The following is a 24,312-nucleotide window of genomic DNA, read 5'->3' as shown; positions in this document are numbered from 1 at the left end:
TAAAACGGCAATGAGAGATGATCTCATATGTTTACATATGAGATCATCTCTCATTGGCCGCACAGATCGCATCGCAAACGGCCACTCTGATTGGCCGTTCGCGGCGATCTGTGATTGGCTGTGTCCAAGGGACACGGCCAGCACAGCAGTTCCCCGCTGCGCGCTCTGGAGCACGCGCGGGGAACGCCCAAAGGGGCGGACGTCAATTGACGTCCTGTTGGATTTTGGGATCCGCGCTGTAGCCGTCATTTGACTATAGCGTGGGTCCCAGGAGGTTAACAGTGTACGCTGCCCTAACCCACCAATGGCCCCTATATGCTGCCCTATCCCCTATTAACCCCTGTACATTGCCTTACCCTACTACTGACCTCTACGAGTAAGGCCATTTGTGGCTGAAACATGGCAGCACTGTTGCATTTGTGACTTTTACCCGCGTGTCTAAATAAAACGAAATTTTAGTTTAATCAACCCCACCCATACACTTTAGGGACAAATCACATTTCTTTTAGTCTTGCGTCCCTTTTTTGCATAATAAACATTTGGAATTCCAACACCAGCTTTTTGCTATACACAGTAATCCAGAAGATATAAAATAACCATATACAAGTTGGTTTATGATCCAACGCATGCATGTATAGTATTTCCAATATCCGGCATTCCCTCCCCATCTTTTTTCTTCTTTGGCTTAATAAAGATCTCTTATAGTATCAATTCCTCTATATAGAGGACATTATACTATTTGGCCACAAGATGGCAACCTATGAGAGGCATATAAAAATGTGCTGTAGTGACCCCTACAGCCAGCTTGACAAAGGTGCGCGCTGTGTGTACGTTCCCCTATCGAACCACAGCACATGCACGGAAACGCGTCGCACATTGCTGTCTCCGGTCGATGACGTCATCATTCCCCCCGCAACCATAGCGTCCACAAGCGTGCGCTTCAACGTGCGCTCCGGCGGCTCCTCTGGCACATCTGTGCGTTCACATCCTCACAACCAAGCGCATGGACCCAGCTAGACAACACCAGCAACACAGCCAAATACCAGCGCTGTGACAGAGACCCAAGGACACTCAAATCTATCGGTTGGGCCCTGACGGAATCACAGGACAACAAACCACATGCCTGAAACTTTACAAATACAGTGAGTACTTTTATTTCTATCTCCAATACAAATAAATAGCTGTACAGTCTAACCAATGGCGCCTGCTCCTCTTTGATTGTTTCTTTCATCATATGTACCTGAGTGTCGCTTCAGCTCCTTCTGCATGGCTGCCTGGTTTTAACCACTTGACAACTGGGCACTTAAACACCCTTAATAACCAGACCAATTTTCAGCTTTCGGTGCTCTCACATTTTGAATGACAATAACTCAGTCATACAACACTGTAACCAAATGAAATTTTTGTCCTTTTTTTCCCACAAATAGAGCTTTCTTTTGGTGGTATTTGATCACCTCTGCGGTTTTTATTTTTTCCGCTAATAATGAAAAAAGAACGAAAATTTTTTAAAAAAATGATTTTTTTTTCATTTCTATTATAAAATTTTGCAAAAAATGAATTTTTCTTCATAAATTTGGCCTAAAATGTATACTGCTACATATCTTTGGTAAAAAAAAAAAAAAAAATTTGGATATTATTTAGTCTGGGTGAAAGTTATAGGGTCTACAAGCTATGGTACCAATTACTGAAAATTGATCAATTTGATCACACCCGATGTACTGACAGCCTCTCTCATTTCTTGAGACCCTAACATGCCAGAAAAGTACAAATACCCCCCAAATGACCCCTTTTTGGAAAGAAGACATTCCAAGGTATTTAGAAAGAGGCATGGTGAGTTTTTAGAAGTTGTAATTTTTTCCCACAATTCTTTGCAAAATCAAGATTTTTTTTTTTTTTTTTTTTTTCACAAAATGTTCATATTCGCCGGTTATTTCTCACACACAGCATATGCATAACACTAATTACACCCCAAAACACATTCTGCTATTCCTCCCGAGTATGCCGATACCAAATGTGTGAGACTTTTACACAGCGTGGCCACATACAGAGGCCCAACATGCAGGGAGCACCATCAGGCGTTCTGGAGCACCCAGACCAATTCTGACATTTCTCTCCTACATGGAAAAATCATCATTTATTTGCTAGAAAATTGCATAGAACCCCAAAACATTATATATGCTTTTTTAGCAAAAACCCTAGAGAATACAATGGCGGTCGTTGCAACTTTTTATCGCGCACGTTATTTTCGCAGCAATTGTTCGAATGCGTTTTTTTGGAAATAAAACGGTTTTGTGCTTTTAAAAAAAAAAAAAACATTAAAGTTAGCCCAATGTTTTTGCATAATATGAAAGATGAAGTTACGCCGAGTCAATAGATACCCAACATGTCACCCTTCAATATTGCACACGCTTGTGGAATGGCGCCAAACTTCGCTACTTAAAAATCCCCATAGGCGACGCTTTAAATATTTTTACTGGTTACATCTTTTTAGTTGGAGAAGAGCTCTAGGGCCAAAAGTATTGCTCTTGCTCCAACGTTCGCAGCGATACCTCACATGTGTGGTTTGAACACCGTTTTCATATGTGGGCGGGACTTACGTGTGCGGTCGCTTCTGTATACGAGCACGCAGGAACAGGGGCGCTTTAAAAAAAAAAAATATTTTTATTGTTCATTTCACTTTATTTATTTTAGTTTGATACGTTTTTTCCCCAAAAATAAATGTTTTGATCACTTTTATTCCTATTACAAGGAATGTAAACATCCCTTGTAATAGGAATATAGCATGACAGGTCCTCTTTACAGTGAGATGTGGGGTCAATAAGACCCCACATCTCACCTCTAGGCTGGGAAGCCTGAAAAAAAATAAAAAAAAATAAAACGATCCTGGTTTCGATCGTAGCGGTGAGTCAGAAGAGGCACCAGAGGGAGAAGGGAGGGGAGACGTCCCCTTTCGCCTCCCGTAAGAACGATCAAGAGGCGGAACAGCCGACATGATTGTTCTTACGGTGTAGGGAATCGCCGGCTGAAAAAAATGATATCTGAATGATGTCTGTAGCTGCAGGCATCATTTAGATATCCCTGCACAAAGTCAAGGACGTCATGACGGCCGGCGGGCGGGAAGTGGTTAAAACGCATTTTTTTCCCAGAGTATTTTCTGGGTACTGCAGAGTATTAGCCGGGGTATTGCAGAGTATTGGTGCGGGGGTATTGCAGAGTATTGGTGCGGGGGTATTGCAGAGTATTGGTGCGGGGGTATTGCAGAGTATTGGTGCGGGGGTATTGCAGAGTATTGGTGCGGGGGTATTGCAGAGTATTGGTGCGGGGGTATTGCAGAGTATTGGTGCGGGGGTATTGCAGAGTATTGGTGCGGGGGTATTGCAGAGTATTGGTGCGGGGGTATTGCAGAGTATTGGTGCGGGGGTATTGCAGAGTAATTGCGCAGAGTAATTGTGCAGGGGTATTGCAGAGTATTGCCGGGGAGCAATGCAGAGTATTGCCGGGGAGCAATGCAGAGTATTGCCGGGGAGCAATGCAGAGTATTGCCGGGGAGCAATGCAGAGTATTGCCGGGGAGCAATGCAGAGTATTGCCGGGGAGCAATGCAGAGTATTGCGCAGGGGGTATGCAGAGTATTGCGCAGGGGGGTATGCAGAGTATTGCGCAGGGGGGTATGCAGAGTATTGCGCAGGGGGGTATGCAGAGTATTGCGCAGGGGGTGGTATGCAGAGTATTGCGCAGGGGGGTATGCAGAGTATTTCGCAGGGGGGTATGCAGAGTATTTCGCAGGGGGGTATGCAGAGTATTTCGCAGGGGGGTATGCAGAGTATTGCGAAGGGGGGTATGCAGAGTATTGCGCAGGGGAGGTATGCAGAGTATTGCGCAGGGGGGGTATGCAGAGTATTTCGCAGGGGGGGTATGCAGAGTATTTCGCAGGTGGGGGGTATGCAGAGTATTTCGCAGGTGGGGGGTATGCAGAGTATTTCGTAGGGGGGGTATGCAGAGTATTGCGCAGGGGGATATGCAGAGTATTGCGCAGGGGGGGTATGCAGAGTATTGCGCAGGGGGGGTATGCAGAGTATTGCGCAGGGGGGTATGCAGAGTATTGCGCAGGGGGGTATGCAGAGTATTGCGCAGGGGGGTATGCAGAGTATTGCCGGGGGTATGCAGAGTATTGTAGGGGGGGTATTGCAGAGTGTATTGCACAGTATTGCAGAGTATTGTAGGGGGTATGCAGAGTATTGCAGAGTATTGTAGGGGGTATGCAGAGTATTGTAGGGGGTATGCAGAGTATTGCAGAGTATTGTAGGGGGTATGCAGAGTATTGCAGAGTATTGTAGGGGGTATGCAGAGTATTGTAGGGGGTATGCAGAGTATTGTAGGGGGTATGCAGAGTATTGTAGGGGGTATGCAGAGTATTGCAGAGTATTGTAAGGGGGGGTATTGCAGGGGGTTTCAGGGATGGCTGAGCAGGGATGGATGGATCTGTGACTGCAATAGTCACAGATCCATCCACAGCGCTGCTGACACCCGCGCTCCCCCCTCTCACACTGTACCGCTCGGTACAGAGAGAGGAGGGAGGAACCGGCGTCATCAAAAGACGCCGGTTTGTTTACATGTGATCGCTCCGTCATTGGACGGAGCGATCACATGGTAAACGGCCGCTATCAGCGGCCGTTTACCGCGATTCGTGATCGGCCGGGTCCTCTGGACCCGGCGGTCACGGATGTTCCCGTGTGCGCGTCCCAGGGGACGCGCGGGAGACGGACTCTGGGAGGACGTACATTGACGCCCTCCTAGAGTTAACCACCCGCCCTGTAGACGTATATTGTCTATAGGGCGGTTACCAAGTGGTTAACAGACTGTAAACTCATGTTACAAGCTCACCTAGCTTACAGGACTTTGCACCAAGGACTCTTTTTCTTTACATGTTATACCACATGCGCTTTATTGTACTTAATTGTTTATGATCCAACGCGCCTATGAAGTTTGCACCAAGAAATCCAAGAAAAAAAATAAAAATTATTAATATATATATATATATATATATATATATATATATATATATATATATATATATATATATATGAATCAATGACTTGTATAGCGCTACTCATGCGAACTGAATCGCCTCTGGGCGCTTTTTCCAGCCAGTGTCTGCTTGGCTGGTGCGGTCATTTTACCCCGTAGGATCGTGACACGCTTGGGACACACAGTCATACACACAGATATACATATATATATATATTATATATATATATATATATATATATATATATATATATATATATATATATATATATATATATATATATATATATATATATATATATATATTATACACTGGGCCAATTTGTACAAGATCCAATTTACCTACCAGCATGTCTTTGGAGTGTGGGAGGAAACCCACTATTTATATATTTATATTATTTTTATTTATTTTTATTGGATTTTTTTATATATATATAAAAAATCTCACCACACACATACATGCTATAAATCCACTTTGAAAACTTCCATTAATGTTTGTTTAATAGGACCATTAGTAGGTTGGAAATTAACAGCCAGTTTATAAATTGGTGTTATTTTAGTATGTGCATATTAAAAAAAAAAAAAAAAAAAAAAAAAAAAAAAAGTAACATTGAAAACAAACTGCATCCATGAAAAAATAAAATAAAAAAAAAAAGAGCAAAGCAGAAACAGTTTGCCTTGAAACTCTGAATTTTCATACTGATAATTTTGAATATAGAAGGCAGTAGGGGGTGAATTATTTGCCCGACTCATTCATTGGTGTGCAAATTCGAGCCATTGAGGTCTTTGAACATTTTTTATTTTTATCAGAGAAGCCAACAAAGAGCAAGGAAAAGGTACTACGACCTCCAACTGCTGGCTGCAAAGTATAAAAATGATGTGCAATACTTCATATTTAAAAACAAAACAAACTCGTTACAACAGGTACTCCATTCCTGATAAAACAAACCATAGTAAATACAGATCATCCTTCAGGCTCATTACTCGCTGCCTGTATAAGACTTACTTTATCAAACTTGCTGAGATTGTTCCTGCTGCGCGAATCCACTTCCTCAAATCCGGTCATTGCCAACTGCTGCAAGAGGCGGCCAACCTAGAGCACAGAAGCGGAAGACGACCTGAATGACTGGCTTGTTACAAGAGATCAAAATTCAAACAAGATGCATTCATTCTATTCCCTGCCTCTTGCCAAAAATACATCAATATCCTCTTCTAAATAATCTTCTCTTTGATAGTATAATGAAGACTACGGCTTATACAATTAGGCCTGGATGCTAATGTGGTCAGCCCAATAAAAAGGGTTTTACACTTTCCTCCTTAAAGTGGTAAATCCCTTAATCTGTGATGGGTTTTTCTCTCCCTTGGTCATAAAAAAAATATTCAATACCTCTTAAAATTATCGATCGTTAAAAGATAGAGAAAGCCATTTAAGCAGGACTCAAATATTTTCACACAACCACCATTGTTTGATAGTTGTGTCTAAAAAGGAGGAGTTCACCTTTAACCACTTGCCGACCGCCGCATGTATATGTACGTCCACAGAATGGCACGTACAGGCATATGGGCGTACAGGTACGTCCCCGCCTTTCCTCGGGTCCGATCGGGACCCCCCCCGCTACATGCGGCGGTCGGATTCCCGCGGGGAGCGATCCGGGACGACGGCGCGGCAATTCGTTAATAGCCGCCCCGGAGCTGAAGAACGGGGAGAGCCGTATGTAAACACGGCTTGCCTGTGCTTCACCGTGGTGGCTGCATCGATCGTGTCATCCCTTTTATAGGGAGACACAATCGATGACATCAGACCTACAGCCACACCCCCCTACACTTGTAAACACACACTAGGTGAACCCTAACTCCTACAGCGCCCCCTGTGGTTAACTCCCAAACGGCAACTGTCATTTTCACAATAAACAATGCAATTTAAATGCATTTTTTGCTGTGAAAATGACAATGGTCCCAAAAATGTGTCAAAATTGTCCGAAGTGTCCGCCATAATGTCGCAGTCACGAAAAAAATCGCTGATCGCCGCCATTAGTAGTAAAAAAAAAAAAAAAAAAACCTATCCCCTATTTTGTAAACGCTATAAATTTTGCGCAAACCAATCGATAAACGCTTATTGCGATTTTTTTTACCAAAAATAGGTAGAAGAATACGTATCGGCTTAGACCGAGGAAAAAAAATATATATATATATATATATATATATGTTTTTGGGGGAAATTTATTACAGCAAAAAGTAAAAAATATTGCATTTTTTTCAAAATTGTCGCATTATTTTTGTTTATAGTGCAAAAAATAAAAACCGCAGAGGTGATCAAATACCACCAAAAGAAAGATCTATTTGTGGGGAAAAAAGGACGCCAATTTTGTTAGGGAGCCATGTTGCACGACCACGCAATTGTCTGTTAAAGCGACGCAGTGCTGAATTGTAAAAACGCCTTTGGGCATTTAGCAGCATATTGGTCCGGGGCTTAAGTGGTTAACCGACCGTTCTATAGCCGATTGATGGCTACAGTGCGGCCTGCCAGTTCAGGGAGACCTTCATATGAAGTCGCCCTGTGATTAGGTCCGCCGCCCTGCGCACTGTAAACGCAGCGTCTTCCGGACATGGCTGATAACAGATTGAGGTTAAGAACCAAACAGCTCTTTACCACGTTATCAGCTGTGTCCAATCACAGCTGATCACATTGTAAACAGAAGCCGGTTAAGGGCATTCCTTTCCTCACGCTGAAGGGAGAAGAGACACGCTACCTGGTTACTGTAAAAGGGACGTGTACACTAATAATCAGGGCACTAAACTAATCTGTCCTGATTAGCCAGTGCCGTCTCATCAGTGCCTGCCATGAAAAGGTTATTTTCAGTGCAGCTAAAAGGACCAGGCCCCTTTTTGCAAAACGGCACTGCGTCGCTTTAACTGACAATAGCGTGGTCATGCGACGTGACTCTCAAACAAAATTGGCGTCCTTTTTCCCCCACAAATAGCGCTTTCTTTTGGTGGAATTTGATCACCTCTGCGGTTTTTATTTTTTGCGCTATAAACAAAAATAGAGCGACAATTTTGAAAAAAATTCAATGTTTTTTACTTTTTGCCATAATAAATATCCCCAAAAATATATATATATAAAAAAAAAAAATTCCCTCAGTTTAGGCCGATACGTATTCTTCTACCTATTTTTGGTAAATCGTTAATCGATTGGTTTGCGCAAAATGTATAGCGTTTACAAAATAGGGGATAGTTTTATTGCATTTTTATTTTTTTATTTTTTTTTACTACTAATGGCGGCGATCAGCGATTTTTTTCGTGACTGCGACATTATGGCGAACACTTTGGACACATTTTTGGAACCATTGTCATTTTCACAGCAAAAAATGCATTTAAAATGCATTGTTTACTGTGGAAATTACATTTGCAGTTTGGGAGTTAACCACAGGGAGCGCTGAAGGGGTTATGTGTGACCTAATATGTGTTTACAACTGTAGGGGGGTGTGGCTGTAGGTGTGACATCAATTGTGTCCCCCTATAAAAGGGATGACTCGATCGATGACGCGGCCACAGTGAAGAACGGGGAAGCTGTGTTTACATACAGCTCTCCCCGTTTTTCAGCTCCGGGGAGCGATCGCGGGACTCCAGCGGCGATCGGGTCAGCGGGTCCCGCGGTCACGAAGCTTTGGACCGGGTCGCGGGCGCGCCCCCACGACTTGGCTTAAAGTGGAGGTTCACCCGATTTTATCACTTTGGTTTAAATAATAGTCCCCCCGATGTACACGAGTTTGCAGTTAAAATTTTTTTTTTTTAAATTCGATACCTTATTTATCTCTCCTCGACCAGGCACTTCCTGGTTCTAGCAGTGCGGGACTGGGCGTGTCGCGATCAACGCAATGGATTATGGGATCGTTCACGTGTCTCTTCACAATGACAAGACAATATTCCTTTCAGTAGTCAGACGAATTCGAGAGATTTGGAACGTCACATGACTCTGCACCCGGTCATGTGACAAGGGCAGATCCAATTCGCCGCAGCATTCACTGCTTCCCGAAGGAATATACAGGAGGGCTTCAGAGTGCCCGCAATTAAGATGGCAATGTCCATCATAATTTTTTATAAAATATCCTTTTTGGTGAAATCATCCTCCTAGCGACTGCGACTATGGGACTGGTGAGTACAAGTTTATTTGTACTATCAGCGTTACAAAAACGTATTTAAAAGCGGAACTCCCGCTTTAAAGAGCAACGTACATATCCGTTGATGTGCCCAGCCGTGCCATTCTGCCGACGTATATCGTCGTGCAGCAGTCCTTAAGTGGTTAAAAGTACAAGCTGGGGTTAGAAGCTCATTGGTTTCTATGCAGAAGTGAGCTTCATTTTGCACTTCCCAGCTTTAGTAAATAACTGTGTACTTAAAAAGTGGAGTATGTCTGTATATGCGTTATTCTTGAACAGGTAAGAATAGATGTTAGGCGGGGGGAGTGGAAAATTTTAGATGCGGGCTGGAATTCTATTTTAAGTCCCACATTTGTCCTAAATTACTTTACAGCAAAAATGTAACCCAACCCTTTAAAACCCGGACAATGGTTGTACATGTCAGTTTACAATGTGATCTGGGAGATTTGGATTTCACCGACACAAGGGTTTTAAGCGTTATTTGATACAAAAATGGTATATTTATAGCGCTCCCAATGTCCCATACCTGCATGAGGTTGAATCTTGCCACTTCGTTGATGGGTGCGTCGGAGATGATCCCATACTGCTCAGGGTTGACAATTGAGGGACAGATGAAACAAGTCAGCAGTAGATCGGTGCACATAGATCTCACCTCACCAACATCCAATCCTTCCACGCAAGAAAGGGTTTTATACATTTGGGAGACAATCCACCTCAAGCTGTGTGGGAAGCAATAAGTGTTGTGCTTTAAATAACCAATAAACTTATTAACCAGAGTAACCAGCTTAGCTTCATTGGATTCAACCATCTCCTGGACCTTCTGCCTAAAACGGTCACTTCCTTTCTCCCCAAACAGCTTCTCTTGTTGGGCTGGAGAGAACCTCTCAGTCAGCTTGCTTGGATCAGTCTCCAGATGATCCTCATCCTCAACCAACAGCTGCATAATAGGTTCATGTAAAGTTGCCGTTAAGAAGAGTTTAGCTGAGAAAAGTCCTTCGGAAAAAAGTTTGAAGATGATGCTGAAGGCACAAGTCCCTTTCCGAAGCAAACGACGAGGGTTATCGCTTTCCTTTAGTTCAAACTCTATTAAATAGCGTAAAACCTGTAACAGATAGCTCTCATCCTCCTGCATAATGCAGTTGCCATAAAGAGAGGTGAACACGGTGTGTATGACGCTCTGAGCATTTTCTTGGTTGAGTTTCTCTCCAGCCACCAGACATGAAGCAATAAGCCTTGGATTTTCTCGTAGTCGATTGAGAAATTCACCGTATGTGGTCTCCTGATAACCTAGATGTTTGTATCCATCCACAAACTGGGTGTCCTCCAGGAGCTTGGCATGTTGACAGCACTCAGCTGGAGAGGCTTCAGCACTAGAAGAAACAACAAAAAAAAGCATTAAAGCCAACCCAAAAAATGGAAGAACTTACAATATCATGGGTGTTAAGAGTTACCAAAAAAGCAAATGCAAGCAAAATGTTGGCTTAATAAGATTTAAAATTGCAAAAAATCAGACGATATTTTATATGAAGATATCAAATCCATTTCTGCTAGAGCTGCATGATTCCGGCTGAAATGAGAATCACAATTTTTTTGCTTCGAATATGTAATATCGTCTTTCACATTATACAAAAAAAAAAAATTGGGCTAACTTTACTGGGTTTTTTTTTTTTTTTTTTAATTCATTAACCACTTGACCACTTGGCACTTAAACCCCCTTCCTAACCAGATCAAATTTCAGCTTTCGGTGCGCTCACAATTTGAATGACAATTACTCAGTCATACAACATTGTGCACATCTGAAATTTTTGTCCTTTTTTCCCCACAAATAGAGCTTTATTTTGGTGGTATTTGATCACCTCTGGGTTTTTTATTTTTTGCGCTATAAAAGAAAAAACACTGAAAATTCTGTTAAAAAAATCTAGTTTCTGTCATATTAGGGGGTATTGCAGAGTATGGGGGGGTATTGCAGAGTATGGGGGGGGGGGGGGGGTTATTGCAGAGTATGGGGGGGGGGGTTATTGCAGAGTATGGGGGGGGGGGTTATTGCAGAGTATGGGGGGGGGGGGTTATTGCAGAGTATTGCACAGGGAGGGATGGATGGCTGGATCTGTGACTGCATTTGTCACAGATCCAGCCACAGCAGCTGCTGCTGCCACCCGCTCTCCCCCTCTCCTCACACACTGTACCGATCGGTACAGAGGAGATGGAGGAACCGGCGTCATCACATGACGCGGTTTGTTTACACGTGATTGCTCCGTCATTTGACGAAGCGATCACGTGGTAAACGGCCGCTATCAGCGTCAATTTACCGCGATCTGTGATGCGCAGAGTCTTCTAGACCCGGTGCTCACAGATGATTCTGATTCCGGGAGCGCGCCCCAGGGGGATTCTGGGAGGACATCCCAGGGACGTCCTCCCAGAACAACTCCACTGCGCTGTAGACGTGTTTTGTCTATAGCGCGGTGGTAAAGAGGTTAAAGTGTATTTAAAAAAAATAATGATAATGCATTCACACACGATTTTTACTTGTAAGCAACAAATGTCCGAAAAGGTTTGGTCTCTAAATGGTTAAACTTCTTTCATCTACACATTCTTTTCCTTGATAAAAGAATGAAGAGATACTTTGTTTCACTTATTAGTATGTTATAAAACTTGTCAGGCTGCCTGGATTTTTTTTTTACCAGCTGTGAGAACTCTGCACTTGTTAGAGAGAATCGCGACATCCCGTTTTGAAGATCAAGAAGGGAAAAAGATCGCAATTTCGATTCTTAACGATTAATCGTGCAGCTCTAATTTCTGCATTTGTACCTTGATCTTTACATTTCTGCGGCGTTTCCCCTAAAAGGGTGACGCGTGTACCATTTGCCTGGTAGTACGCAGTCACAGAGGAAATCTTTCAAAACCATGAATTTACTCCCTATGGGGAAGATGCTCCATTGACGGTAACCTGTCACCAAACTGAAGTGGTTGTAAATTCTCACTACTGATTCACTGGACCAGAAAGAGCAATGAAGGCAATAGCCTGAAGCCTTATCTGCCGACAGAGAAGCCAGCAAAGCATTTTTTGGGTTTGTGCATGATAAAACATCAGCTGAACCTCCAAGTCAACCCCACGTTCTTCCTTTTACTGAATGCTTTACTTAGATTACAGCAAAGCAGTGACTCACTGCCATATGCCAAGACATTCTGGGAAAAATGGCTCACAGTCACCATCTACTTATAAATTAAAGTGGAAGGTGCACAATTTGCCTGTAATGATGTATGTCCCACGCAGGGCCACTGATAGAAATCATGGGGCCCCGTACAGCCTACCTAATGGGGCCCCCTTTAGCTCCACCCCTGGTCCCTTCTTCAGCCACACCCCTGGCCACGCCCCCGGTCCCTCCCCAGACCCCGCCTTGAAACAAATTGCAGGTTTGTCTACAAGTGATATATATTTTTCTCCAGACAGTTATAAGTTTGAGTATCCAAAAGAAATACTGTTTTCGGATGAGGCTCCAAATAAGAATGCTGCTGAATGCACATGGCAAGTAAAACAATTTTTTTTTTAAGGGAACCTGATCTGTCTTTTCTTTCTGTTATTTATCCGCTGCTCAGAATGACTCCGCAGCGCGCCAGGAGGTGACAGCACTACACAGGACGCGCTGGCAAGCCGGGACTTGAGCCAGCTTGGTATCAGGAGCGGAAGAGGTATTCTTCCGCGCCCGAAATACAAGAAATAGTCCCTCCCCTGCCGCGGCAGCCAAATAAGAATGCTGCTGAATGCACATGGCAAGTAAAAAAAAAAAAAAATGTAAACGTGCCAGTGGTTGTTGGGGCACCCTGTTAAGGGACCCTGATCGGTCTTTTGTTTTTGTTTTCTTTTTCTTACACTTAACTGCTTATCTGTTCAGGTTGCCGGGCCCCCCTGCTGGCCGGGCCCAGTACAACTGGGCCAGTTGTACTGGCCTATCAGCGGCCCTGGTCCCACGGCCTGCAGACTAATGGTTTTTGTAGAAATCTTCTCTCCAGTGATGCCGGTAGTGGGCTGAACTTCCAGGGTTAAGAACTTCAGGTCCAACATTAAAGCGGTTGTAGACTGCTGCACTTTTTTTTTTCTTTTTTTTGCCTTACCTACAAGGCAAAGGCATAATGTGCTAGTGTGCATCACATACTATTACATCATGTCTAACTTACCTCAAAGTGAAGCCTTCCAGCGATGCAATGTCATGCTGGAGACAGCGTCCATTTATACTCAGTCTCCCTTCCGGGTTTGCGGCTCCAGGCAGTCACAGAGCATATGAGCCAGTGACGTAACTAGCTGCTAGTAAATAAATATCTCCTAAACAGTGAATGTTTAGGAGATATTTACACTACATATAGGTAAGCCTTAAAGTGGATGTAAACCCAAGTTGTGAAATTTGAGCTGGGCAGATATCTGCAGTGTTTTCTTATCACTCTTCAAAAGCAATGTCCCATAGCTGTCTCCTGCTCGGTTCTTTGGTTATCAGTAGGGCTGGGCGTTCCCCCCCCAAAAAAAAATCAGCGATTTTTTAATAAAAAAAACTAGATTTACTAATCAAATCAAGTTTTGTTTTTTTTATGGACACCGCGCCGGTCCTGGGGAGCTGCGGGCAGGAGTTTTTAAGCAAGGCCGCGGCTTCAGCCTAGTCCGCGACATCCGGCCTTGCGGACTAAGCCAAAGCCGCGGCCTCGCCTAAAAACTCCTGCCCGCTGGTCCTGGTGGGGAAGCCCTAGTTATCCGCATGAGAACTTCTGACAAGCTCTCCGACACAGGGGATAAAAGCAGCCAGAGTTTTGTATTGGGGAGGATGCTATAAAATAGATTAGCACTGAGCTGAACAATTCAACGAACAGAGCCGAAAGTCTCTACCTATGAGGAGAGGGGGTGTGCTCCTTTCCTCCAATCAGCGGTCCTGCCTGTATTTGCAGACTTCACTGCAGTGCTGACCAGGAAGAGAAAATCCAACAGGAACTTAACTTTCTAAAGAATATATAAAAAGCTGAAGAGAGCAGATCTACATGTAAAACCTATGTAGGGAGATTTGTTTCATCCCTGTGCATAATCTGAGGTTGTTCACTTCACTGGGTATATGGAAGGGTTTACATCCATTTTAAAGAGAAAAGTAAACTTACATCTTTAATATAGGCTTACCTATTGGAAAAACTTAAAGTGGATGTAAATTCTCATATACCCAGTGAAGTGAACAGCCTCAGGTGACACACAGAGATGAAACAAATCTCCCTACATAAGTTGTACCTGTCTGATTGCAAGTTATTTTTACAACATCCTTGTAAAACTCAGATGAAAAGGATATTTCCAGAGTAACAAAAAGCATGGGCAGGGAGCAGCAGGTACACAAGGTTTACAACCACTTTAATCTACTGACTAGTTAGCCGCCTTCTTTTGCTCTGATGAGTACATGTAACCAATCTTTTGCAGGTATGTTTTTCATGCTGAATATGAGTACATCGTCTTTATTGTTTTGTCCTTTGGTTATTTTTTCTTTTCGTATTTTTGTGGTACTTATTTACCTGTCTGACTTGGGATCATCCACTCTTTCCCAGCCCTTTGCACCTGACGGGGTGATTGGGGACACCATCAATTAGTTTGGATTCATATGTATATCTAGCTTAATGATTGCCGCTTCCGTCCCTTTTCTCCTGTTTGTTGGACGGCCAATCGGGCCTGTTGTATTGTATAATACCTGGATGTACAGTTGGACAGTATTGTATGTTTTCTGTCCTATTTGTTGTTATACAACGAAAATGTCTAACAAAATAAATAAAGATTATATATAAAAAAAAAAATAAAAAAAAATGACTAGTGTGTTCTGTGAGCTCCCATGACCGTTTTAAACTGGCAATACATGGATCAAAATTCAGCAAGTTCAACAGGGAACGGCCGAATTTCAAATTAAAGTGGAGGTTCCATCAAAAAAACAATGTTGCTTTAAACTCTAGCTTACGACTAATAAAAAAAACAAAAAAGACTTTTTTTTACTCATCTGGAAATGCCTGTTGCTATGCGGTCCCACGAAATCTGCCTTTGAATCCACCTAGGATTCTGACATCATCTCCCTCTAATGCTCCTGGGAAATGTGTGTCATCATTTCCCAGGATGCAGTGCGCTATCCAATTATCACTCCCCATCCAAGACTTCCAGGAAGTAAGTGCCTGTAGGCTTCACATTGCCCACAAGCAAAATGACAACGGTGTAGATATAGTTTTATAAACTATCTTTTTTGAATATCTATGCGGATCGGCAGCAGATTGTAAAATAAGTGACTGGATTTATATTATAAAAACGCAGGATGAAAGAACATACATTAAAAAAAAATGCTAATTGTGGTTGGAACTCCGCTTTAAGTATGGGCACTGTGGTAGTACAGAAGTCGATATACCGACAGACTTCTGTACAATTGACTCGTTGCATTTTCCCTGCTCAATCAGCACTGCATACTAGTACCACCCTAATCTGTGTATTCTGATGGCAGAAGTCTCCCCACTCTCAGAATTCAATAGCTCAGTGAAAATGAATTCCCCAACCACATATAGTGTGTGGATGGGGGAATAGAGTAAACTTTAACTGGCTCATCTATGAGCTGCCTTAGAGAGCAGTGCCTTGGTAGCATACTGTAAGAGTTAGCGGTGTATGGACAGACAAGAGGGGTGAAATCCATGACAGTGAAACCAGAGCAGACACTAGAGCCGGCCATAGTTGGAATTTGCTGCACAGGCCGAGTTTTAATTCATATTTGGGCAGGCTTGGTTGTACTGAAGTTGATCAATCGATCAACTTCAGTACAACCAGCCTGTTGAGTTTTTTCGTTCAATCACTGCCAGTGGCTATAGCTGGAAGCAGTGGTTATTGTATTCTAAAGGCTGGGAAACCTCCCGCGGTCAAAAAAAAACAATAGCTCTGTGTTGATGGGGGAATCAAGCAATTTTCTATGCTTCACCCCGTGGTTGAAGGAAAGAAAATTGGTTCATCTATATGGCATGCTTAAAATGGTTGTAAAGTATCGTGTTTTTTCACCTTAATGCAGTGTTTCTCAACTCCAGTCCTCAAGGCGCACCAACAGGTCACGTTTTCAGGTTTTCCATTATTTTGCACAGTTGATATGATCAGTTTCACTGACTTAGTAATTACCACAGCCGTTTCATCTGAGGGAAATCCTGAAAACATGACCTGTTGGGGTACCTTGAGGACTGGAGTTGAGAAACACTGCCTTAATGCATCCTTCAGAAACAGACAACCAGGAAGTGTTCAGAACAAAGAAGGATTAAAGCAAAAACTAACAATGAGGACATAAAACCAGGACTGCAGTAAGTTAACCACTTGCTTACTGGGCACATATACCCCCCTCCTGCCCAGGTGAAATTTCAGCTTTCGGCACTGCATCGCTTTAACTAACAATTGCACGGTCGTGCGACGTGGCTCCCAAACAAAATTGACGTCCTTTTTTCCCCACAAGTAGAGCTTTCTTTTGGTGGTATTTGATCGCCTGTGCGGTTTTTATTTTTTGCGCTATAAACAAAAAAGTGAGACAATTTTGAAAAAAATACAATATTTTTTACTTCTTGCTATAATAAATATCCCAATTTAAAAAAAAAAAAAAAAAAAAAAAAATTTTCTCAGTTTAGGCCGATACGTATTCTTCTACATATTTTTGGTAAAAAAAAAAAAAAAATCGCAATAAGCGACTGGTTTGCGCAAAAGTTATAGCGCTTACAAAATAGGGGACAGAATTATTTTTTTTTTAATTATTTTTTTTTACTAGAAATGGCGGCGATCTGCGATTTTTAATGGGACTGCGACGTTATGGCGGACACATCGGACACATTTTTGGCGCCATTCACATTTATACTGCGATCAGTGCTATAAATATGCACTAATTACAGTATAAATGTGACTGGCATTGAAGGGGTTAACACTAGGGGGTGAGGAAGGGGTTAAATGTATCCCTGCTTAGTGTTCTAACTGTAGGTGGAGGGGGTGACTGGGGGGGTGACCGATCTGTGTCTCTATGTACAAGAGACACAGATCGGTCTCCTCTCCAGAGACAGCACCGCTGTCTCTGTGTAAAACGGCAATGAGAGATGATCTCATATGTTTACATATGAGATCCTCTCTCATTGGCCGCACAGATCGCCTCGCGAACGGCCACTCTGATTGGCCGTTCGCGGCGATCTGTAATTGGCTGTGTCCGAGGGACACGGCCAACACAGATTTTCCCCGCAGCGCGCTCTGGAGCGCGCGCGAGGACCGCCCTAAGGGGCGGACGTCAATTGACGGCAGTTTGGAGATTGGGATCCGCACTGTAGCCGTCAATTGACGGCAGGCGGCTCCCAAGTGGTTAAAGGAAGCCATTTAGCTAAAAAAAAAAAAAAAAAAAAAAAATTCCTTTAGTGACCCTTTTTTAAAGTTACTGAAATTTACTTGGCGCGTTACCTCGTTATAATGAGTCTATCCAAGTTAATCCTTTGCTGTTTTGAAATCCAAGACGTTCTGTAGAGCCTCTCTGCAGTTTTTAAAACATCAGCATTCAGCCGCTGGATCAGCTGTTTTTCTGAGTTCACATACAGCTTCTCCTGCTTAAGGTGGCGGGCGAGGGTGTGGATTTCCGGCTTCACCATTTTGGGGCGTTCTAAGGACCAGCGGACCTGCTAAACAAAAAAGGAATAAGTGAGCTAAATATTTGATACTAGCAGATGAAATCTTTACACACCCAACCACAAACAAGAATCTCCGTAGCACGCCGGCCTGACTGTAATCCATCCCTTCCCTTTCGAACGTCTGCCGGCATTGCCAAAATGCTGTGGGCGCGCTCCTACACAATTGGGAGTGTGCACTGATCCAAACATTCTGGTCAGAAGTTGACGGCACGATATCATAGGTCACGATTAGGGATGAGCTCCGGCGTGTTCGCACAGTCCACGTGCAGAGCCTAACCACAGGCAGGGAGACATTTCCCGATCTCTGCAGCCGAGCATCGGGGCAATGTCTCCCGGCCTGTGATTAGCGCAGCGCCGCGCAGACTTCCTGGCAGGCTCTGCATGTGGACTGTGCGAACACGCTGGAGTTCATCGCTAGTCATGATCGACACCTACTTTACCCCAGCACAAGTTCCTTAAGACCACACCTCTATCCCCACAAATCTTACTTCAAATCCCTAGCGATGCACAAGATAAATGGCATTAAGCTATGGAACCCAGTTCACTGGGGCTCAACCCACGCTCCCTCTTAATTTGATGGTTCACCGGCATATACAAAAAAACGGAAATGGAAGAACCCATCTGCATTGCAAATGACCTCTCTTTCAAATTCTCCTCCACATGGCATGCTAGATACAGTTTCAAACCACTGAGGCCTTCCATCGTCTATTCGATCCCTTCACGTCACAGCCCAGTTTCTCATGCCCCCTGACTTTCTTAACCACTTGACATCCGAGCTATAGACGAAAGACGTCCACAGCGCGGCTCTCAAGTGGCGAGTGGATGTCTTTGGACGTCCTCTTGTTTACATTCTCGCGCAGCGGGGAAACACTGTGCCCGGCGCATCGCTAAGAAGGTGATGCGTCTGCCTGGCGGCCTCGATGTCCGCCAGGTACCCGCGATCGGCGGTGACAGAGCAGGGACGTGGAGCTCTGTGTGTAAACACAGAGCTCCCTGTCCTGTCAGGGAGAGAGGAGACCGATCTATGTCCCTTGTACATAGGGACACAGCATCGGTCACCTCCCCCAGTCACCCCACACAGTAAGAACACACCCAGGGAATACATTTAACCCCTTCCTCACCCCCTAGTGTTAATCCCTTCACTGCCAGTCACATTTATACAGTAATCAGTGCATTTTTATAGCGGGGATATACGGAGCGATCCCCGCTGAGCCGACAGAGGCGGCATGGCGACTAGAAATAGGGTCCTGGCGACTTGGCTTGGAAAGGGGGCAAAAGCCGTTGGTATTACAAGTTATTACCACCAGATGTGTAAGCTGGCGCCATCTGGCGGTGGCCGTTGGTATTACAAGTTAAACAGCAATTCTAATGTCATTTTTCACTATTTTCACTGCCATCTTCTTCCCTCTAATTAGAACCCCCAAACATTATATATATTTTTAATCCTAACACCCTAGAGAATAAAATGGCGATCATTGCAATACTTTGTCACGCCGTATTTGCGCAAGCGGTCTTACAAGCGCACTTTTTTGGGAAAAAATTACACTTTTTTTATTAAAAAAATACAACAGTAAAGTTATCCCCATTTTTTTTAATATTATGAAAGATAATGTTACGCAAGTAAATTCATACCCAACATGTCACGCTTCAAAATTGCGTCCGCTCGTGGAATGCCAACAAACTTTTACCCTTTAAAATCTTCATAGGCGACGTTTAAAAAAACTCTACAGGTTGCATGTTTTGAGTTACAGAGGAGGTCTAGGGCTAGAATTATTGCTCTCGCTCTACCAATCGCGGCGATACCTCACATGTGTGGTTTGAACACTGTTTACATATGCGGGCGCTGCTCACGTATGTGTTCGCTTTTGCGCGCAAGCTCCGCGGGACGGGGGCGCGTTTTCTGGCTCCTAACTTTTTTAGCTGGCTCCTAGATTCCAAGCAAATTTGTCAAACCCTGGGATATGCTTTGTTCACATTTCATGTCCGAGATTTACAACCACTTTGAATATACTAACAAATTGAATCCAAAACTACAGCCAGAACTTACTTAGTTACAACAAACCGTTTTTTCCCCTTTTGGGATAAAGGTTTTACAAATAAAAGCTGATCATTGTAAACACCCTGCCAGTGTTGAATGGCTTGTCTCTTCCCTGTAGGGGTGCAACGGATCAAAAAACTCACGGATCGGATCGATCCTCGGATCAGGAGTCACGGATCGGATCATTTTCGGATAAGAAAAAAAAAAAAAAAAGGGTCCGTTTTTTCATTGGTCCAAAAAAAAAAAATTTATATATATATATATATTTTTTTTTTTTGGACCAATTAAAAAAAGGAACCTTTTTTTTTTTTTTTTTTTTTGCTGATCCGAAAAAAGAGCACAATAGCAATTCACAGGGGTGGATTAAAGAGGAAGCAGGTGAGGCTGTTTGGGACTTAAAGTACAATCTTGATGTTTTTACAGCAATATATATATTTTTTTTTTTTTTTTTTTTGCTGTAAAAACATCAAGATTGTACTTTAAGTCCCAAACAGCCTCACCTGCTTCCTCTTTAATCCACCCCTGTGAATTGCTATTGTGCTCTTTTTCCCCCTTTCCCCCCCCTCCTCTCACACCAGTGCTTCACTGCTAACATTCCCATTCAGCTTGCTAGAGCCCAGTGCACAGCGTGACACGCCTCCCCGAGGAGGCGGGGAGGCGTGTCACGCTGGGCTCTGGCAAGCAGACTGGCCGCCGCTCCGGAGCTAGGCCGAAGCCGGGGACTTTCCTAGGCCTAGGCTCCGGAGCGCTCCGCGGATCGCGGGGTGTGCCGATCCGAACGGGGTGGCCCGTTCGGATCACGGATCGGTGACGATCCGTTGCACCCCTACTTCCCTGTAACTGATACATCTGTCAGAGAGATTGTCCTTTTAAAAACCAATAAACCTACTGACCAAATGACAAAAAAGATGGAAAGCCTATAAAAGAAAATTAATGCAGCCATCAACATCGAAGAATTGGTAAGCTGCAATATAATAAAATGTTTGCTTTTGGGTTTCATACTGCTTTACTTTTTTTTTTCTTTTTTTTTTTGAGCTGGAGCTCAAAAACGCTGCGGTAGCGTTTTTGCGCGTTTTTTGAGCGTTCAGCTCTAACACTGGAGCTTCAGAACGCACTGGTCCTGGTTTCGTTTTGCAGCTTAAAAACGGCTCAGCCATCTACAGCTCAAAAATGTCATGGTGGGCATGAGGCCATAGACTAACATGGAGAGGCGTTTTTAAGCTGCAAAAAACGCTCAGAAAAGTGTCTGTAAAAACGTCCAAAAACGTCCATGGAAATGAAGCCCAAGTCATACGGCTTTTAGCACTGACCCTATAACAACCATTCCAGTCAACAGTATTCCGACGGCCTGTTATACAAGCTTACATAAGAGTCAAGGATAACATTAAAACCAAACTGAAAGTCACTGGATTTTTTTTTTTTTTAAACCAATTCATGCTTGTTCAATAATCTGTCTACAATCCTATAAAAAGAAACTCAATTGTACACACACACACACACACACACACACAAGTGCACACTACAATAAAGACGTGTTTTTACTGTAGAACAAAAGTTGTAATGTGTGTCTTTCCCCTACCAGAAGAAGAAATCTTCCTACGAGATCCTGTCTGCGGAGCTGGCAATGCCTTCTTGTAGGAACTCACAAAGAATACTTTGTACGCGGCTCAAAAACTATTTGTGCTCATTTTCTGCAAATTCCAAAAAAAAAGGGGCGGGCCGAGATTAAATGGCCACTAAACCTATAAAGACATACAAATCACTTCCACAAGGAACCGGCATCTTGTGAGGTTCTCAGATGTACAAGATATAAAAACGGAGCACATGTCTGTGGTTTACATATTAAACCAGACGTGTCTATGAAGTAGTAAATCTGACCAAAGCAGTTACTAAACACCGAGCTGTTCCTTCACAAACTTTTACTTCCCTAAGGCGGCTTTCGCACTGAGGCGCTTTTGCGCTAAAAATAGCGCCTGCAAAGTGCCCTGAAAAAGTTTTATCTCCAGTGTGAAAGCCCCGAGGGCATTGCGCTGGAAGGACGCTAAAAAAAGTCAAGTCCTGCCAGCAGCATCTTTGAGGCGCTGTAGGCGCGGTGAATATATCGTTCCTAAAGCTCCCCCGAGGGTCTTGGACTCTGTTGTGCAGGAACTGTCAATTCAGTTTGAAGGACTCAAGCATTCTCCAATTTATTTGGGATTTTGCATGCTTTCAGACACAACGTGGTTTAAGGTTGCACTCTAGTACCAAGCCTATTAGGATATATTCACGGTTTTTGCCCAACCCCTTAAATACATATCCGAGTCCAATCTTGATCCAGCAATGTGCATGAGAGCAGAGGCTGTCTCTGTTCTGTCTCCTGATTGGATCAGAGACAGCAACATGAGCCATTGGTTCCCGCTGCTGTAAAGTGACAAACACATTACACTTACCCAGATCCTCCTCTTCTCGAGTCACTCATCAGTGCTCCTAGCGCCGCCCTCCTGTTGCGTGCCCCCATTATGGCTGCTCTGTGTCCTGTGATGTACGATGAAGAAAATGTAGCTGCTGACTTTTAATACACACCCACCGTCCAGCGATGTGGCCGTCTGAACCCTTGCCTCTCTGCGGCATCGGCGTTGCCAGTGTGGGCCCCCGGCTGTGACAGCTTGTGGCGTCACAGCCGGGTGCGCACTGCCTCCCCATTGGTCGGGCAATCTTCTCGGCCCCCCCCCCAAATGACATGCAAAATGTGGCACCCACCTTGATGAGATACACGCCACAACTTTTTCTCTACAACCTTATGTAGACATAAATTTGGTTTATGTAATGCACACTTATTTTTCAAGGTGAATGTCCCAGAGCTGCCATTCCAATCCTCAATTTCACAAATGAGTTCCCAATTATAATTAAAGCGGAGCTCCACCCTAAAGTGGAACTTGCGCTGATTGGAACCCTCCGGTGTCACATTTGACACCTTTCAGGGGGGAGTGGGGTGCTAGATACTTGTATAAAGACAGGTATTTGCACCCACTTCCGGCCCAGCATTCACAGGCAAAAGACGGGCATTGCATCACATCCCGTCGCCCCCCCCCCGTTGTGTGCAGAGTGACGAGCGATCGCTCGTCCTCTGCTGCGGACGGCGCTGGACTCCAGGACAGGTAAGTGTCCTAATATTAAAAGTCGGCAGCTGCAGTATTTGTAGCTGCTGGCTTTTAATATTTTTTTGTGGCCGGACATCCTCTTTAAGAAGGAAAAAAAAAAAAAGAGAAGACAGAAATGTCAGGAATCTTCTTTCCTACTAAATGATAAACGAGGATAGAGATAACTGCTTTTGAACTTCCACCAAAAAGAAAACAAAATCTCTGCAAGGACAGCTGCCACACTTCTATCTCGAAATGTTTTTTCACCTTCTTACTTTAAAAGTGGTACGAGTCAACTCAGTGTCAAGATTTCAGGGCATTACACAGCAGAATTAAAGCGGAGTTCCAACTACAATTATCATTTTTTTAAATGTATGTCCTTTCATCCTGCGTTTTTATAATATAAATCCGGTCACTTACTATTTTACAATCCGCCGCCGATCCGCATAGATATTCAAAAAAGATAGTTTATAAAACTATGTCTACACCGTTGTCATTTTGCTTGTGGGCATTGTGAAGACTACAAGCACTTACTTCCTGGAAGTCTTGGATGGGGAGTGATAATTGGACAGCGCACTGCATCCTGGGAAATGATGACACACATTTCCCAGGAGCATTAGAGGGAGATGATGTCAGAATCCTAGGTGCTTTCAAAGGCAGATTTCGTGGGACCGCATAGCAACAGGCATTTCCAGATGAGTAAAAAAATATATATATTTTTTTTTTTACTATTTTAGGTCTAATGAGCACAATAATGAAAAAACTTTTTTTGGGATGGAAACTCCACTTTAAAAAAAAAATATTTGTAGACCTTAAAGATAACAACTCATTTTTTATTTAATTTTTTTTAACTACTTTCCATTTATTTTTTTAATCACTTAAACTGCTGAGCAGACTATTTCTGCAACATTCCAGCTTACATCCAGAGTGACTCATCAACAGACAGCAGAATGATGAGGCGGACCATATAAAAAAAAAAAAAAAAAAAATGAAAAAAAAAAAAAAAAAAAAAAAAAAAAAAAGGACAGACCGATGAAATGTGCCATGTCATCATACGTGTCTTCCCTCTTACAATATATAGATCAGAGCGCCGCACTGTCAGCAGCTTCCACATACTTCAAAACGGACTTACAATATGAAATTCACACAGAGGGATACGTCACCCACTAGAGTGGTTTATGTGGAATAGGTTTTAGTAACAGGGGTTGTAAAGACAAAAATATTTTCCTCTTAAATTAAAGTCTGATAGTAGCTGATAAAGTAAAAAGTAATGTTTTGCATTATAACTA

At 43.3% G+C, this 24,312-nt stretch overlaps 1 protein-coding gene across 11 annotated transcripts in view; it reads right to left on the bottom strand.

Annotated features, from left to right (window-relative positions):
* Positions 1-24,312, bottom strand: part of GAPVD1 (GTPase activating protein and VPS9 domains 1) — a 120,900-nt gene that overhangs the window by 67,751 nt on the left and 28,837 nt on the right. For 10 of the 11 annotated variants that reach the window (XM_040322996.1, XM_040323001.1, XM_040322999.1 and 7 more), the window contains exons 2-4: positions 17,643-17,857; positions 9,714-10,557; positions 6,034-6,120 (exon numbers count right to left, since the gene is read on the bottom strand). In XM_040322996.1, the coding sequence (XP_040178930.1) occupies positions 6,034-6,120; positions 9,714-10,557; positions 17,643-17,857 (1,146 nt within the window). The remainder of the gene's footprint in view (positions 1-6,033; positions 6,121-9,713; positions 10,558-17,642; positions 17,858-24,312) is intronic. The other variant, XM_040322998.1, reaches the window with a different exon arrangement.

Source organism: Rana temporaria, chromosome 9, assembly GCF_905171775.1.
Source record: "Rana temporaria chromosome 9, aRanTem1.1, whole genome shotgun sequence".
In the NCBI taxonomy this organism is placed as follows: Eukaryota; Metazoa; Chordata; class Amphibia; order Anura; family Ranidae; genus Rana; species Rana temporaria.
Note: the sequence above shows the minus strand (reverse complement) of the source record. Positions and strands in the feature narration are given on the sequence as shown.